Genomic DNA, 19,221 nt, shown 5'->3' with positions numbered 1-19,221 from the left:
TTTTGATATACATAGAGTTTTGGATAGAGATGTTCTTGCATTGAAGTGGTCTTGGTCTTGGACTGTCAAACTTCGGGAAAGTTAATTAAATTTCCATAGTTTTGGGGGATTTGGGGATTGAGCGGGGCGGGGCGGGGCGGGGTTTTCAACAATCTACTTGAGATGGCGGTGAGGCTTTACAAACTAATTTACTTTCGATTCTTATTTCGCTTTCGATTGAACAGAATGCATTGGAGTTTCGTAAACAAAAAATTTGTGTGCGAATTATATCACTTTGGCATACTGTTGTTTTGGATTTTGGAACTGCTACCATTGCTGCTCAGTCATGAAGGTGGTTGGGGGGTTTTCGGGGGGATGGATAGGGCTCGCTGGGTTGAAAGTAAAACATGATTTCGCAATACTCCTAGCTGGCTTACTTGATCACAGTCTCCGGGGGAACAGGGAACTCAAAAGGTAACTGAAAATGCACTAAACTCACAACAACTACAAAGTTCAAAGCGTTTTCTGCTGCTTTAGGCCTACAAAAATCAAAATTCCGTCTATAAAGCCGCTGACAACAGAGCCACAAGATTTACAAAAAAAAAACTTAAAGCGAAAAAGGAAGCTGATCGTCGGTAGTCCGACCATTTGGATACTTTTGCAAAGTTTGAGCATTGAGGTAGAATATTTTGAGAAGCAAAATATGGGTATTATTTTAAGATTTTAAGTATTTAGTTTAGTATTTATAACCTGATAATTCTTTCGACTTAATTAGTTTATCAAGGTCTACTATTTTTTAAATGTTGTTAAATCCTAGATTTCTTTTGTTTACATAATTACGCAATTTATACTTTTTTGCTGGATTTTAAACTATTTGAAAACAGAAAACTCGGAATTTTTGCAATCGCATCTAACAGGAGAACAAATTTGAATTAACTTCCCTGAACCTGGCTGAAATCCACTTGAATTACAAGTAATGAAAGATCGATGGATAACAGATCAAGATCTCAGGGTTGAAGCAAAGTGAGGAGAAAGATAAAGGTGACCAGTGAAAGAGAAGAGATGAGCTGAGGTGGTGAACAAATAAGGACCAAAAACAGTCAAAAAACAATTCATGCGACAATAAAATCGGGACATAAGAGTTTCGTCTTAAAGATATTGAGATATTTATGATAAATATACAAATTTACAAAGGTTTGAGGGGAACTCATCGCAATCGCTGTACATACAAAACTAAATCTAGATCAAAAAGGGTAAACTTCAGGTCAGATGAAAACCAAAACTAAAAATCACATTCAATTTTAATTAAAAATAGGGGAGTGCAAAACTTTGAGTGTTTTCGCTCAGTGTCGGCGTGTTTTGGTGTGTGTGTTTGTGTGTACTTGTGGGTCTTTGGAAACTGAGTTCCGGCTAAATTATTTGATCAGGTTTGCATTTGGTTCACGTGGAGTGTTTTTTTTACGGGTTGTACGTTTTGTGGTTTCGGTTTTTCGGTTTTTTTTTTGGTGGTTTGTTGGGGTTTTTCTGGAGTGGGGGAAGTGGGGGGTGGGTGGTTTTCGGTGGGTGCATGAGTTGGTTCGCATACTTTGTTCGACTCACTAAAAAACAAACAAAATTCGATACAAACGGCTATAGAATTCAGTACGAATCGACTACGAAATTCTATACTAGTGGCATTCAAATGCAGCAAATTTGGTGGGTTAATATTTCAAGAAGGAGATTTTGTTCGATCGATGTATTTATTTTGGTTACGGGTCTCGTATACCGAAATCAAAAGACTAAACTAAAACTGAAAGCAAACAGAGACGATGAATTTTAAATTTATTCTTTGAGGGTTCAGATGGAAGATAGTTTTCTGATTAAATGCTGATTTAAAGAAGGGGCTAAGACTTCGAAGGCACCGTAGAATATTTTTCAAGTGTATTTAGTTGTGTGTGTGAGTGTTTTGTGTTTCTGTTTAAGTGTCGAAAATTGTAGGTAATCAAGAGACCAATAGCTTACAAAGGAAGTTGGTTAAAATACAATAACAACGAGAGTTAAATAAATTTCTTCCATATGCAATACACACGAGTTTACAACATGACATCAAATATATAGGAAAAGAATACGAGGGTTTATATACGACATACAGATATGTACATATATCATCGCCAATGGAAAGGAAAATATCAACACAAAAGGCAAACAACTGAACAACAATTTGGACATTATATATTTCCAGTTTCGTTATTGTTGTTTTTGAAGTGTATTTATAGAGTATAACAAATAAAATAAACGTTTTTGAATATTTTTGGAGTATTTTTGGATATTTTCTGTTTTTTTTGTTTGTCTTGTGAGCGCGCTTTGGTTTCTTGCTGAGTTGTTTGTCGCTTTCAACGAGGCGAAGATATCAACTGAGTTTTCTAACTTATATTAGATCAGAGCTAGTTTTGTTGGTTCTCATATTTATCATTTCGTTGAAAAAAGGATGTGTTTAGGCGTGGTATTAAAAATAAAATAAAAAAGTACAGAACTAAAAATCTTGGTTAGTTTCTTCTTTCTCTCTGACGGAAATCGAGTTAGTTCTTGAAGAAAAATCATAAATGAAAATACGATAAAAAGTACAACTGGCAAAGGGCTCTGGAAATTTTTCATTACCTTTTAAAAAGAACCGAAAAGTTTAAATAAAAAGTTTAAATCATAGTTCATATGGAATGATTACATTCTTTCGAAACTCTAAATAAGTTTTTAGAAATTTCTAGGAATTCATTCCATAGTTGTAATAAAATAAAAAAAAATAAAAATGGTAACCCTAAATGAGTTTTAAAATAAAAAGTACATAATTTAAATAAAAAGGAACCAAAAATCGAATGAAAAATTATAGGAGATGCACCCAAAAATGTTGTAATTATTTCCATTCTCCCACCAATATTCTTGGTTAAAGCCAAAGCTAATGCCATAAATCGGGGCAGATTATCGGCTGTATAATACAAGCTAAAGCCAAACAGAGGTCGTTTTGAGTGAGTGTTTCAATTGTGATATTTATATATGTGTGTGTGGTTGTGTGCCCGAGGCCTTAAGCTATATATATAAGCTATATATATATATATATATATGGTACAAGGCCAGTCAGAATGAAGGAGCGTGAGTCCTCCGAAATATTCTGATCTGGTCCGGATCCTATCGAATTTTCCCCCTAGCACATGGAAAATGGAAATGTATTACAACACCGCTTTGGCCACTTCTCCCCAGAGTCCTTGTTCGTTACAATATTTTCGAGGATTTCTACAGCACACCTGCCGCCTGGTCATATCGCTTATTGCCCATTCCCAAACATAGTTACAGTGGGGTGTTTGGGGGATTTGGGGAGAACATTAGAGATAAACAGAGAGATATTACTTCACCATCATCATCAACAATTAAGAGATATACGTATTAATAATATTCAGAGTAGATATAATAAGTTTATATATAGTTGTATGTATACAGGGCTTGTCAATTTCGCATTTAAACTGTGTGTGATGTAAAAAGACTGGATTAGAGAAACGATTAGTAAACAATTTTGGCAGTTTCGATTGCGCTCGATCAGTTCTGGCTTGATCTTTTAGCTAATTGGAACTCTCTGGGTGTCGTCGCGTGTTTCGGTTACTAAGACTCGAACTAAAACTATAACTAAAACTCAAACTAAAACATACAATGCATCTTACACTAAGAGAGGATGGTGGGATTGGTTAGGCAAAAGCAGAAATTATGAACTTAAAGGAACTCAATCAAATGGTGCCGTGAACTCTTTTTATATCATTTTTTTCGAGGTTACTCTTCTCAGATTTTCGGGGACTTCCAAGTTCCGTCCGATGGAGGAAGACTGTCCTGTCCGATCTGTATGATACATGACACAAAAGCTGGAAGCACTTCGATATGGGATATTCACATGAGATCAGCCATATATACACCGATTTCGATCCCAGGGGATCTGCGCGCCAAGCAGCGGGATATAGATATAGTTAGGCGATATCATCACATCATATGGTACAGATAACTGGCGGACATTCGAAACGAGTAGCGAGTAACCAGTAACGAGTAACGATTAAGGTATCGATTATATATCTTTTCAGAGTGCAAGCATATATCGGTTTGAGTCGCAAAAGCAAGTGATGAATTGGCAAGATTTGTACAGCATTGAGAGTGGGTTATTTATATAAAGAGAGTAGAGATAGATATGTTGCTGTTGCTGTTATTCTTACACTATATAGTACTCTGATCTGCTCGACGGCTGAGTTATATTACAGAGTGCAAGAGCTGGCGATAGTGTAAAAATAATAGTGACTTTGCACAGAACCAAAGTTCGACTACATAAGAGTAACTCAAGAGGTAATCAATAACTCAAAAGGTTAAATATAAGTTGGAGGAGGGGAGTTATTGGGGTTATCGAACTAAATAGGGTTTCTTACGCTTGACATTGACACGGTTCACAGTTCAACGGTTAGAAACACAATACGAACACATCTATGAGAATCTTTGGGTATCAGTTGGAGGGATTTGGGGGGATTTGGGTAGGGCACAGAGAAAAAGGATTATCCGGTTTAGTTAAAACTGAATTCTTATCAGATACAAAATTTTGAATAATTTTTGATACTCTAGACAGATAATTCGAAACGAGTAGCGAGTAACCAGTAACGAGTAACGATTAAGGTATCGATTGGCATAAAGAAACCTCTTTTGGTATTGTGAACTGAAAGTTTAATTTGTTTTTATTTGTTAATAGTTAGTAATGCCAGAGTTATATTAATATTTGTACATTTGAGGAGGAATCAAATTTTAAGGAAATATACAATTGTTACTAAAGTGGGTTCACCATACATTTTGTTGTGAATGGAATATCTGAATGTGAAACTTGAAATTGAGAAACTGAATTGAAATTTCACTAAAATTTCTGATAAATAGATAGTTAGCGCTATCATGTATAACGATTAAATATATAAATTGAGATCTACTATGGCGATATCCTTTTTCCCTGTGAGGGTACAGTTTCGGGTTAGTGGATGTGGGACACTATAGAATACCTTAAGGTCGGGGCTACCGACTGGACTTACCCGGGCGGCGAAGCTGGTGTTGGGCTTCTCGAGCAGCTCCCACAGATACTTCTGGTACTCGGCGCATTTACCTTCGCCGAACTCCTCCTCGTCGCGCTGCCGCAGGGACTCTGCCTCCTTGCGCATCTCCTCGTGGACGTTCTCCTTGCGCTGGTGGTACTTGTGCTGGCAGCAGGACTCCAGGTACAGTTCGTCGACGCCCCAGTACTCCAGGTCATCACTAAACGCCAGCACGCACATCTCGTCGACGATGTGCAGCTTGCCGGTGCGATAGAAGTTCAGGATGGAGCTGAAGCTCTTCGGATGTCGGTCGAAGAAGTACTCGTTGTCCGCCAGCGAGTAGTCGTCGCACAGCTCCACGATGGCCTCGTGGGTGGTGCACTCCCTCAGCCGCCCGAGCCGCGTGTGTGGGAGTCGCTCCAGGGTCCGCCAAAGGACCTCGTGCCTCACCCCGCCCACGTTGATGGACACGCGGCTATTGACCGCCTTCGACTGGGCTATCATGAACGGCTCGGGCGGCGGTATGGAGGACATGGATCTGGAATGTGTCCGCTGCAGGGCGCCGGTGGTGTTGCTCTGGCTGTGATTGGTGGGCACACCACCACCGCCACCGCCAGAGATCGACTGGCTGCTGGTGGCACCACCGACGCCCCCGCCACCGACGCTGCCAACGATCTGCTGGGAGGTTGTGGGAATCGAGTGCGTTGGTGATGCGACTGGGAATGGGGCGTAGCGAACTTCCTTGCCTGCTGCTCCTGCTCCTGGTCCTGTTCCTGCTCCTGCTCCCGCTCCTGTGGATCCTGATCCCGTGACTGCCGGTCCGCCCACACCTCCAGCAGGAAGACCGGCGGATGGGCCAGCAAGGTGGCCGCCATCAGCGTAATCCATGTGACGAGGAACGAGGCCTGCGGGATTAGCTGGCCCAAGGTGATAAGCAGCACCGCCAGCTGCTGGTAGAGATCCGATGCCGATGCCACCATATGCACCAGCTCCACCGGTTCCCATCGCCCGCTCCCAATCGACATTACCGCTTGTATCGTAGTACGGCTGATTATCGCCGATGTCGGCAGGTGTTGCAGCCTGCAGTCCGCGTGCAATTGCAATTGCCTCGTTATGTTGCTGATACAGGATGTCCTGTTGCTGCTTGTGTTGCAGTTGCTGCTGCTGCTGCTGCTGTTGCTGTTGCTGCTGCCTTGAGAGTTGCTGTTGCTGTTGCTGAGTCGCTTGTTGCTGTTGCTGTTGCTGGCCAGCAGCCTGTCCACCTTGCAATTGCCCGACCATTTGTAATACTCCATTATTGGTTTGAAGCGGTGTTGATTCACCCGTTGCCCAGCGTACCGCCTCACGGTCCCTGTCGCGTTCGCCGACCATAAGTCTGCTGCAATTGGAAAACTCAGATTTATTATCCACGAAGATGAAAGGGCACTGAGAGCTGAATTTATTACCAGACAAAGGTGTTTATTTACTTTAAAATGAAAGCCATTACATTTTCAACAGAAATAAGATACTTCTTTCATTTAAAATTTAAAGAATTAAAAGAAATAGTAAGAACGTTAGTTTATTATGTTTCTAGCAATTCATGCTCTAAATAGGTGTTAGGATCATTAGTTCGTAATCTTGAATTAATTTCTGAGTTATTTATACATTTAAATTATAAAATTGTCATTGTTTTCATAACATACAAAATGGCAATTTACTTTTTAAATTTAATATTTTTCATATTGCAAATGTATTTTGATTTTAATAGTTCAAATTAGATGGTTTTTTCTTGCTTTTCATGAATTTAGTGCTTAGAGACTCACCGCTACATCGCGTCAATTGTCGTCATTACAGCCTCCTTTGGCGAGTTTGCTGCTCTGGTGTCCTTTCCTCTTGCTGATTGCCGATTGCTATCGCCGGGGCAATTGATTCCGATTTCCGGGCCCGGTATTATCTGCGGATCTATAAATCGCTCAGTTGCGGTCTGGCAGGCTGCTGGCTGTGTCCCCCGATTCCCTCATCTTTGGCTGTGGCTGTGGCTGCGGTTCCCTCCTGGCTCCCTTCCTGCGCCACTCTCGTTGTTATGTCTATGATCACAGTTGTGTTCTGGTCCTGGCCCCTGGGTCGTGGTTCCGGGCTCAGGTTCAGGTTGAGATTGGGGTTGAGATTGAGATTGAGGCTCAGGCGTGGTTTGGCAGCATTTTGTGGGGGCAATAGCTGCAATTTATGGCCAGAGATAAGGGACAGCAATCAGTAAAGGTCGCCTATTGGAAAGCAATTATATCTATCCGCAAATCGATGGCTGATAAGCCGCGTAAATACCAAGCACCTTAATTATGCGTGCCGTGTAATTAAACACACGGCGGCACAGTGGGACTTATGTTTGGTTTTAATTTATAAACATTAATATTTATGCTTACTTTAACGAGAAAATAATTTTATTTTTTTTTAGTTAATGGAAAGAGATTAAAATATTCAAAAATTGCTATTATAACATGTTTCCTAAATTAATATTTAGGTATATCTTAAAATGTATTTCCCTACAAATAATTAGTCTGACAACAAATCTTGCAATAAAAACTATCAGCAATATTTCTTAAGCTTTAAAATAAATGGCGATGGAAAGTCATTATAAATCGAAGCTATTCGGTTTGCCTAAAATCATAAACCTTGGCCACAAGTGCTGAAAAGATAACCCATCTCATTCCTGTTTCGAGGTCACCGCATTTGTTCAACCAATGAATCACTCGCCTAGAAACCTCTTATTGATTCACTCTAGTTAAAGGTGCCACGCCCACTGTGCGTAATGAATCAATAGTTGCGGACAACTGATAAGATAGGAAACCAATCATTGGGTTGGTGATTTCCCCCTGCCCCTTTTTCATTTCCATTTCTGCTTTATTTGTAGCATACATTTTGGGGCTGGGAACACTTTGTGGCAATTATCGCATAATTGCGTATGCAAATGAATGCAATTGTTGGTAAATTCTGGAACAAAAGAATCGAGGCCGCTTCTCTTATTTATTAGCGTTAATTTGCAATCGCCGAAGGCTGGGCCCTTTGCATTTAAATGCCTATTTTTGGCTTCCTTTGCTTATTTGGCCTTTGCCCAGATTTCAGCCCTGTGATTCAGTTTCTGCCGCATTGCAATCAAATTTGAATTTTTACGCCCCGCCGGAAATGGCAAGTAATATGCCTAACAGTCCGCGAGTTTTTCAAATGGATTGCCATGCGTAGCGCCCTGAAAAATGTTAACTGACCCCAGACCGTCGTGCAAAACGTCTTCATTTCGTATTCATTCCCGCATTCGTATTCACGTATTCACATTTTGGCCCACGTGAATAGCCATTCGCATGCAGATTGCTGATTTGTGCGCCACCTGTCACTCTCGCTGCCCTTTCACCTCTTTCACCTCGTTCACCTCGCGTGCCAGGGGTCAGAGTTCGCCAGTTATGGCTGCGACGCAAATTATATAGTTTTGTTGCATTTTAGTCCGACTAAATTGTTGTTTATTAGCTCCAAGCCCAAGTGGGTACTCGGCATTATATAATTTCCGAATGGCAATGCCAAAGCTCGAGCAGTCACATTTTTGACAACATTTCTGGCGAGTTTCTCTTTGAGTTTAAGGGGTATGCATTTTGGGCAGGGTATGATGAACTTAAGGGAACGGAAGTGGAATTTAAAGCCTTATATCTTGACGTGTTCTAGATCTTGGTTTATAAAATAATTGGCCAATTAAACATTGAACATTTTATATAAATATATAACTTAAGCTTACTTTTTATAAGTTTTTTTGTTTAATGCTTCAATCGTATACAAAACAATTTGTACATATACCCAAATTTTAAATATTTATAATTTTTTCTTTGTCAAATTATGTGCTACGATCTTTTATGTGTTATAATTCCTAGGTTTTAAGGACTACTTACATATTAATTTCGTTTTTATGATTCATTTACTGAAAACCATTTAAATAAATGTTATAATTATTGTTAATTGTTGTTATAATTGCCGGATTGTAATTACTTCTTATATTTCACCACTTTTTTGCCCTATCCTCCAGGTAACAAAGCGTTTATAAGCGTAACTTTTGATTTAATTGAAAGCTTTTATTCGCGCTGCTTGAATTTTCCATTTATTTTAATCGCGTGCAGACGAAAGGCAAAAGTTTTTCTCCGCTTTTATTGCAATTATTTCTGGCGCAAAATGAAACTAAACTGCATGCAAACTGGCAGCTCTTGTTGCAGTTGGCTTTTATATTTCTCATTTTTTGCTAAGGATGCATGCAACATGTTAGCCCCGCAGCTCGACAATTAATTCCTTGATTGTATGGGTGGGTATCTGTGTTTGTGGGTTCAAGTGTGTGTGTGTGTGTGCGAGAAGTGGCCAACTTCACCTTGGAACCTGTTGAATTGCCTTGAGGCCGTGGCAGAATGCAATTAATTTCCCATTTTAATGAGGTGAGACCTTTTCGTTGTTCCCAGCGAAAGTTGGCCAAAAGCGTGAGAGGCAGGACGAAAGCCATTTCTTTTGACTGCTCCTGGCCTTGTCATAAAAACTTGGCCAGATAATGGCTGGTGAAATTTATGGCAGCACCCACACACACACTCATTTAGTGGAGCTCATAAATCTGCAAACATAATTTGCTAAACACGTATGCAGAACATTACAAAATGGCCCCTTAATTGCCCTCAAATGGTTTGACATTGTCCGTCGCCGTACAGCCTTGACTTTCCCCAGACATTTTCCCTCAAAACAGGGCTTCTCGGGTTACTAAACTGGGCTAAAACAACAGCCATATAGCCATATAGCCATGGGGTCATTATAAAGTTGCTGGCTGAATTTGATGACAAAGCTGAAAGTCTGAGCAGCCTCATGTGTGATTAATGGTTTCTTTGCTTTGTTGACGCTAATTGAAAAATGTTGGGCAAACATCAGCGAAAATAATTAGAAGCTTTGGTTATAAAGGGAGATCTAAAATTTAAAATCGAAGGCAGGGGAGGTAATCAATTACGAAGACCTATATAAGATTTATTAAACCTTTTCTTAAGGCAGTGAAATTTATTGAAATATATAAGTCAATAAATACACATTTTAAAAGCTTGCAGCTATAATTTATGTTCTTGCTGAAAATAAGCAAAATAGAAATAGATGGTCCATTATTTAACTAATTCGAATAAATCTTCCTTAACTGACTTTGACAGACTTCAAAGCACTTTATCAGGAATGAATTTGTAAGGCTTTCGGACACAAAGGAATTCCCTTTTTGGCCAAACCCCTTCTCAGACAAGATACATTGCATCAAATGCCAAAAATCCACTTAAGTGCTAAAAGCAAGCAACTCCAAGCTTTTTCCATTTGCATATTGCATGGCTGAATGTTTCCTGTTTTCGCTGTTTTCAAAGGGAGGGGTGAAAAACTAGCCAGGACTAAACTAAATGTAAAACTAAAGCCCGCGGCAACAACAAGGCATTGCAAATATGTACGAAAAGCGTGTCAATGTTGCACAGCCCGTAGCTCTTGTTATGCCAATTGTTGTTCCGCTTGTGAGTGGCAAACATTTATTGCCGACTCTCCAGCGTCGCCATCGCCATTGCCATTGTCTAAATTTATTGCTGCCATTTTGTTTTGTTTGGCGCAAGCATTTTGCAAGTCAAGTGCATTTATTTTTAAATGCTCCTCTGCAAAAGGGCCGCGAAGGGCGTCTCTTTCGGAGTGCGTCAGCGGCAACCTCAACACTTGGCCGCCTTTCTATCTGTGTCGGTGTGGCGGGCTTCCTTTTGCTGGCGGGTCTTCCCCAATTCGACGCCATCCACTTCCGGCCACAGCCACATCCGCCAGAAGCTGACCCCCAGACATCCAACATTACACTGTGTTAAAAAGGATAACCTAATTTTGAACGCTTTGTAAACTGCAGGCTCACAGGAGGATTTTTTAGCGAAAATCGATCACTCTAGGCACACTAAAATATGGATTATGGTCATAGATAACCTTATTATAGTCTTTAATATAAAAGGATATTTTATTTATTTTGTAAAATTTATAAAATTCAGCTAGCAAATAATATTATTTTTAGCGAAATTCGTCACACTAAAATATGGTTTAGAATATGAACGACCCCATTAAAGTTTAAAATATAAAAGAATATTTGATTTATTTTGTAAGATTTATAAAATTCAGCTAGGAAATAATTTTAAAATTTCAAACGATCTATATGCAATGTTTAGAACCAAGAAAAATGTCTAGTTAGTTTTAGTGGCCCTTACTTTCTGGTAGCTAGTTTCTTCAGTGCAGTGTTCTAATATTATTTGGCCAACAAAATGTGTGTGAGGGGCGGTCAAACAAAGTTAGTGTGGAACTAACACTCACGTCTCTGTAGCACACTTTCCATTTTCTGTAAATTTAAGCGAGTTACTCTAATTGTGTTCGCCGCTTTTCTCAGCCTTTCCTCGGCATTTTCCCCGCATTTTCGGGGTTTTCTTTTGCGTGCCACAGCGACTTATTGGCCATTGGCATGCAAGCTGCTGCTGCTTCTACTGTTTCTTCTTCTTGACCAACTTGACTTGGCCTTGGCTAACATTTAGGGTCCCCATATATATGTATATATATATGTATGTGTGGGTGCTCTTTCCCACTTTCGCTCAATTGTTGCACTTGGCAGCTCCCTAAAATGGGGCAGAAAGAGAGAGCACACTTTCCGGGGCATTCGTGTATTAACTTAATTGTTTTATTGGGTATTACGCGGCTTTATGGCCCCGAGGTCCTGCATTCCGGCATGGCGTCATCTTGATCCCGGATCCCTGGCCAAAATCGATGGCAACAGGGTGTGCCAGGCACCGCAGTATGAAAGTGCTATTGTGGTAGTAGGTGAGGTGTCATTAACCCGGCACATATTGCTGTCTGCCGCTAGTCTTGGTTAATAGCCTGCAGTGCGTTCGCTACCTTTGCGGCCCTCATCCGTTGGCCATGTCAACTGCGCAGTTGGACGGACCGCCACCGCATCAAATATTCATAATCGACTTTGGGCCATTGCCCGTTAACGTTAACAGCCTGCCATTGGCGACCATATTCCTCATATGTGCCAGCCGCCTTATTGATTTTCGATTATGGTCACCGCACACCCCTTCAACGGGTGCACAATTCAAAAAAGGTATTTATTCAGTTTTCGTTCCAATTAATGCAGTTCATGAGGAATTTGTAAAGTCTGGTAAACTAAAACTACAAAATTGGTGATAAACATGGAAATACTTAACCATACAATTAAATTAAAATTTATTAGGTCAGGTTTTAGATTTTAAAATATTTATGATAGCTATAAATACAATTCAGAAATTACAATTTCAAATCTCAGTGCTTGCTCATATAAATTAAACATAAAACTAAGGTTTTGAACCCATTAGCGTTTTCAATACCTAATGGTTTTTTAAATTAAGCTCTAGAATTTTCGCCTGTGCATTTGCCAACCTGTTAGCCATGCGTGTTTGGCCTAATAAGCCATTGATGTTGGTAGAGAGGGGCACTGAATAATGCATGGTATACCAATTCGAAGAGAATTGATAGTGCCTTCGATTGGCTTACTGCAGAAGGGCTTATTACTTTTTCAAAAGTTTGCCACCCACAGATAGGCACATTAGTGATTTCAGAAAAACCACAAAACTTTCAGTTAACAAAATCGATACAGAAAATAAATGTATTAGAAGTTAACACCTAACCACCTTTTAAATTATATACTATAATTTATATCTCAAACAGTTTATCATATCAAATTATTTCCAGAAATCTATAAAACATTTTGTGGCATTCTTTTAAACACGTGTTGTTTTAAATATCCAAAGGGTTTTATAAATCAATATTGTGCAAGGGTATTCAAAGAATCGGTTGATTCTCTCCGATTTTAGTTATTTATTCAAAGGCTCCGAGCATTTATCAAGTTGGTGGCATTAACCGACTCATGAATGTTTCAAATGTCCGCTGTCCCCTGATAATGATAAATGATTTCGGTGTGGTTCACCTCACTCGACGATGTAAGTTCATTGCTGGCCAAGTTCTTGTTTTGGTGTTATTTTTAGCTCAATTTATTTCACTCGGCGATCTCGAAGAAAAATAAATAATGACTAGCAAATCGCTTAAAATTCCACACCACCGCACGCAGTGAAATTTCTGGCCAAAGATTAATTGGCCATCCGAAAATAGTTGGCCAGAACCCGCTGAGACTGAGATTGAGTTCCTGGGGGCTTGTCGGAATCGTAGGCGAATTCGCGTGCCTTTTCGCAATTAAAGCCAAAGTCAAATGCTTCGGCGAAGCACGTGTTTGGCTTTTGACCCCAAAAGCATTCCATCTCTGGGAGTTTTTTTAATGCCCATTTTGGGGAAAATTTAAATGCGCCTAAAACGAAATCCAGATTTTCTAGTTGAAAGCATTTGAATTGCCAATTAATTTGCTCTTTTTGGGGTAATGTTTTAAGTATTCAAAAAAGATAAATGTTTCTAAAAATTTTAATTTACAATAATTGGCTTAGTAAATATCAAAAAAAAAATAAGAAAGCTTTGGCATAACCTCGATCAAAAGAAAATGCTCATAATGATTGTATGCTTCCTAATTATGTAAATTTCCTTATTTATTTTCAATATACACCTACACTTTAAAGCACACCCCATTCGTTGTAGCAAATATTTTCATTTTATTTGTTATTTTTTCCGTACATTTCCCTGGTGAGCAACAAAAATTTCTTCTGCACTTCATTCGTTGCCTTTTTCTCTGTTCGACAAATGACGCCATTAATATTTTTGTTTTGCTCTTTGTTTTTCGCACGGATTTATGCCTTTGTTTCCCCGGCTTCTGGCATGCGAATGCACATTGGATTTTCGGTGCAGGGATTTTTCGGTTGGAATGCGGCAGAAAGTAAATCTTTGAACTCATAAAAATCGATGAGCGCACGCAGGCGATTTGTTTATCCATCAGATGCACAGATACGAAACAATCTTTTACGTCTTCGTTCGGTTTTCTTGATTTCTCAACCAGGTGACGTCATGGAATATAGACAAATGATGTTTACAAAATATTAGCCAAATTAATAGGAACGAAGGCGAGTTTTTTTTTGAGTTTATTGGCAGTTTTGACTTGCCACTCAAATGGAAATTTAGCCCCTGGCATTTGGCCAGCTGAAAGTAGAAGAAATATCTTTGAGACAGGAACATTCTTTACTACCAGTGACATATCCTTCTTTTTATATTTATATATAATATATCAAGGGGTATATAAATATGTTATTGACCCAGTTTTTGGCAATCAGTAATGTCAGCATGGATTTTTTGAATTACATTTTATTTGAGTACTTTCAATATGAAAGAAATCCCAGAAATGCTTATGTTTTTGTAATAACAAGCGAAAAACTTTGTAATTGGCGTTCACACTTAGTTAGTAAGTTAAGTGTTACCATGTCTTTAAAAATGAAAAATAAAAAGAATTTCAATCTGAAATTTGGCCCTTGGCATTTGGCCAGCCGAAAGCCAAAGAAATTGCCTTCAGACGGCGACATCCTTCGCTCATCCTGCCGTATCCTGCCACTTAGAGGATTTCGCCTCTTGCAATTATGCCAGGAAAAATATGGCTCTAGCTGCGAGGCACTGATCTGGAAAAACCAGAACACGCAACGGAGAAGAGAAGGGAAAATTTCACCGCCGTTGGGGAAGCTGCAAGCCGAACAAAAAAGAGGAGAAAGTCAAAAGAGAATACATAAAAGCAAGTACAAATTGTATATAATGCCAAGGACACTGGCGACCTCAAAAGCAGCGCAAACTCGGATCACAGATTCATCTTTAAAGCACTTTCCATTCAGGAAAGAAAAATAATATTAATTCACAAAAATGAAATGTGCCTTTTGCAGATTAGTTCTCGGGCTCATGCTTTTCCAAGGAGCTTAATGCACGAAAGCAACAGGAAATTGAAAAGCCCCAGAAATCGGAAAAGCCTGAGAAGCGAGAGGGGATTGCTTAGAACACACATCACGTATACGCCGCGTACCACTCGCACAAACACACAAGCACCAAGGACGGTCCACACACACTTTAAAACAGTGGATATACGTGCGCAAGTGGCGCGAAAGTGTTGCGCATATTTCGGGTCTTTAATTTCGAGCAACGTCCTTGAGACAACGAAATTGAAATTCATAATAATAAAAATAATAACAATCGGCCGAGAGCTAACAAAAATGCCTAACTAACCAAGCGGCCCAAATGGCGGCTACTTAATACAAGGAAACGGCAGTTTGAACCTCATCAACGAAAAGCGTGTTCACAAAGTTTATCAAACCTCAGTCAAAAAAAGTGGTTTGCAAGCTGTTAATCTATATATTTATTTCTCGGCAAATTGACTTTTTGTATAATTAAAAAATTATTTCCAAGATAAGTACATACATTTGCAAAAAGATTTTTAAATACACATTTGCTTGTTTATTCCTTATTTCCCTAAAAACAATGCCATGAAAACATTCAAAGAGACTTAAAATAAATTAAGAATATACAAATAAATTGAATTTATGTTGATTTAGTTCATTCTTATTGTTCTCCTAAATTAATATATTATAATAATAAGTCTATTAATTTAACTTAACTCCAGGTAAGAAGAACATTTACCTTTTAAAGAGAAGACTTTTCTTAAGTAATTGCAAAAAAATCTTTATTCCCTTATAATATTAAGTGGTGTTTACACATGAAATGATTTTACAATATACAAGTTAATAAAGGCAATATTTGATATCAATTTGTGTTCAATCTCTTAACTTGTATGAAAAAGTGCGGCAATTTTCCATATGAAAAACTTTGCCAAATAGTAAATACAAACTTCAATTAGTTCTGGCTGAGCGGATACTCAATTGGTCCGGATCAGTCACACAGAAACGCCATCGGCAAACGCAAATATTCCCGCATATCCCATGGATATGTTAATTATCTATTTTATTTGAGCGACGAAGCGATGAACCGTGACATTCCCGCATATTTGTTTGGCAAATCTGGCAGTTTCACCTAACATGTGAAGGAAAATTCATCCTTCGAATGAGATGGGAATGGAAAATCTGGCTTATTTGCATGCAAATCAGCTGCGAACGCATTTAAATTTGGTAACCGAAAGCCGTTGCAGGGATTTGTCGTTGCTTAATGCGAAATTAAACTGAAATCCATTTGGCAGTTGAATGAAATTCAAATGGGATTAGTGAAGATTTTGTCATCCACTTTGGCCAGTTCTGCGTTGAGTATCCAGGCAGGAATCCCATCTCTCTTGGCTGAATCGTAAAAAATTGAATAAAACCAGTAGAAATATATACATATATCAGGACAAAAATTCAAACAAATAGAAAGAGGGGTGCAAATGGAAACCCAGGATAAATCGCAATAAAAGCAAGTAAAATGTAATAATAATTCCAATGTCTCAGTTGCCGCTACGCATGTTACCCTTTTACCCCGCCCCTTTTCCTGCCGCTTGTTATACCGCCCATTAATACCGCCCACCTCCCCACATTTGGCTACTTTTTCTACTGTTTACTGCAATTTGTTGTTGCCCTTTTTGTTTTTTCCAGAAAATCTAAAGCCGACGACTCCAATAACTCTCTCTCTTCCGCTCTTTATTCAATGCGCAGGTCCTTTCCAGCCCAAAAGGGAAATAGCTCCATTCATTTGCTTAGATCTATTTGATCCGCCCGTGAATTAATTTTGGGCAATGTTATGTTGTATTCTAAAATGTATTTGCATTTATTAACAATTATTTATTATTTGATTTTTATTTAGATTCACCTAAGCTTACAGGTAGTTTTCTTCACTGAACCTGTGACATTTTCACCACCCACTACCAACCACCCACCTCGTGCGCAGCCTTTACAGGCGAATGAGCAGGCGAAGGCACACAGCTCAACCAATGACGTCACCAGTTGGTTGGGAAACTCGTAATGAGGTTAGGTGAAGTTTTTCGTCCTTTTTGCAGCTCCTTGTTCGTTGTGCTCGCCTTTGTGCCTGCCTTCGCTCCACGGCAAGGACAGACGCGACGACCTACTTTGGGATGTAAGTCGGTGGGTGGTGGCTGGTGGGTGGTGGCTGGTGGGTGAGTTTACTGGGCTGCAAAGTGGGCGGTGGGCGAGAGAGGCGTGGCACAAAAGGGGGGAACACGAAGTGCGCGCGAAGTAGGATACTGAATGAAAATTGGGAACAGCATACAACTCTGCTGAACGAGTGCTGTTTAGCCATTTTTACAGTCGTTACACTCGAAATAAGATTCAATGACAACACATTGAACAAATAAAATTAGTTAGCGATAAATATAGTATTTAATTTTAAAATATTTGTATCATTTAAAAAATGTTTTTAAAACTAATGATTTTTATTGATATTTTTCTCTTTAACCTCAATCTAAAAGTATTGAATTCTAGTTCACTTTAAATTTAATTACCAATTTATATTGTTTCTATTTGGATATTTAATAGTTGGCATTTTAACAATTTAATTTTTAAAGATAATTAAGATATTTGTTTTCTATTTAAGTTAACATATTTTTTATTTTTTTATTTCAATTTGTAGCCTTAAAGATTTTTTCAGTGATATCTTGTATCTGTTAGTGCCATGTTCCTTCTACTTTTGTGGCTGCTTTTGCTGGTTAGTTGGCAATCTCGGAGCCCTCTTTTTCATTTTCGCAGCTGGGTACGCGTGCACCCAAGTTCGTATGTCCTTCCCTCGCCCGTGTGACAGGTGAAGGAGTCACTCCACGAGGCCACCACCTCCACCACCCCCAACCCATTTGCAGTCCACCTAGCAAACCAGCTGGAAGTTACTGCCGTTCCCGTTGCCTGTGGTCGAGTTCGAGTGTCTGATTCAAGGACACCAGCAAGGAGCCCCACTCAACCACATTGCCAGGCTTAAATCTCGTTCTGTATCCTGCCACCCATGACCTGTCATTTATACTCTGCCCTGCAGATGCGATTGGATTGCGAGTTGGTCGGTGACAGAAGATAGCTTGCACCTAAGCATTCATTTTTTAACAGACAAGGGAAAGGATTTATATTTCCTAGCTTTAATATGAAACTATTTTATTTTTGTTACATATCCTATTGAACTTTCATTAAGCCTTTCATATTGTTAATAACTTTTGTTTATTAAGATGAACTTAATTCCGACAGAGAGCATGCTTAGCACTTGCAGTCTAGTTTTTCAACTAGAAAATTTTAGAACTAACTAGCAAAGTTTGTTTTTTGTTCTTCGAAATTAATGCCTTTTGTTCAGGATTTTTTTCTATGAAGTTTGTTTTGCGTTTCAGCAAGAGATGAACATTTTTCCTAACCTCCCACTCTTCCATGAATTTCTTCCCGAACTACAAACATTTTTAAAGCTGAATTTCAAAAACTTTTCCTCCAGCCTTTTGTTATCCAAAAATGCTGTCTTTTGTTTATGATTTATGGGTATGAAGGGAAAACCCAGTTCGCCATGCTTGCCCGACTTAAATGGAAATTTCTCGAAGGACCTCGAGAAAGCTTGTTGTTGGTTGTTGGTTACATCAGACCGCACATAACTTCAAATTACGAGCCTCTGACCACAGAAATTGAATGGCCCATTCCGCCACTACTTCTGGCCATTTCTCAGCGCTGGAAAACAGGGAAAATCACGTCGAGAGTTAATTAAACCAGGGATGGATTTCGGGTCCTGGCCCCAGTCCTCATAATCCACTTGTCTCCTTCTTATTCCTGCCTTTTTATTCGCCCATTGTCTGGCAGTGTGTGTGTTTCGGCTTTTCCTCTTTGGGCTTCCGCTTTCCACTGGCATTGTTATCTATTATTAATTCGGAACAACAATGGGGCCGAGTGATACTATTGAATGATTTTTATTGTATTCAATTCTCATTTCCTGCCTGTTTGCGGCTTCGGGGGCCAAAGAAACAGAAACAGAAACCAAAACAAAGCAAACAAAAATTAATATTGTTTTGCTATTTTTGGCACTGAGCTGGTCTGACTGGAGCCGGCGATGGATCAGCAAAAACTACCATATATTTATTTATCAGGGTCAGAGGTGGTTCGTGAGGGGATATAACTTCGTCACTGGCTGTTGACAGAAATGAAGAGCACTTTTGGCTTTTTAATAATGAAGAAAACCAATCAATTTTATGGTCAAAGCCGCTACTTAAATGACTCGGGGCGAAATATTAAAATGCGGC

The 19,221-nt window shown here is 39.2% G+C and overlaps 1 protein-coding gene across 1 annotated transcript in view; it reads right to left on the bottom strand.

The window, feature by feature from the left end:
• LOC108037236 (potassium voltage-gated channel protein Shab) overlaps positions 1 to 19,221 on the bottom strand; it is a 61,366-nt gene that overhangs the window by 24,290 nt on the left and 17,855 nt on the right. Inside the window, 2 exon segments of the mRNA XM_044457875.1 lie at positions 5,052 to 6,429; positions 6,854 to 7,247. Of these exon segments, the coding sequence (XP_044313810.1) occupies positions 5,052 to 6,422 (1,371 nt within the window). The 5' untranslated portion in view covers positions 6,423 to 6,429; positions 6,854 to 7,247.

The sequence above is a fragment of the Drosophila rhopaloa genome, unplaced genomic scaffold (genome assembly GCF_018152115.1).
Source record: "Drosophila rhopaloa isolate 14029-0021.01 unplaced genomic scaffold, ASM1815211v1 contig_163, whole genome shotgun sequence".
In the NCBI taxonomy this organism is placed as follows: domain Eukaryota; kingdom Metazoa; phylum Arthropoda; class Insecta; order Diptera; family Drosophilidae; genus Drosophila; species Drosophila rhopaloa.
Note: the sequence above shows the minus strand (reverse complement) of the source record. Positions and strands in the feature narration are given on the sequence as shown.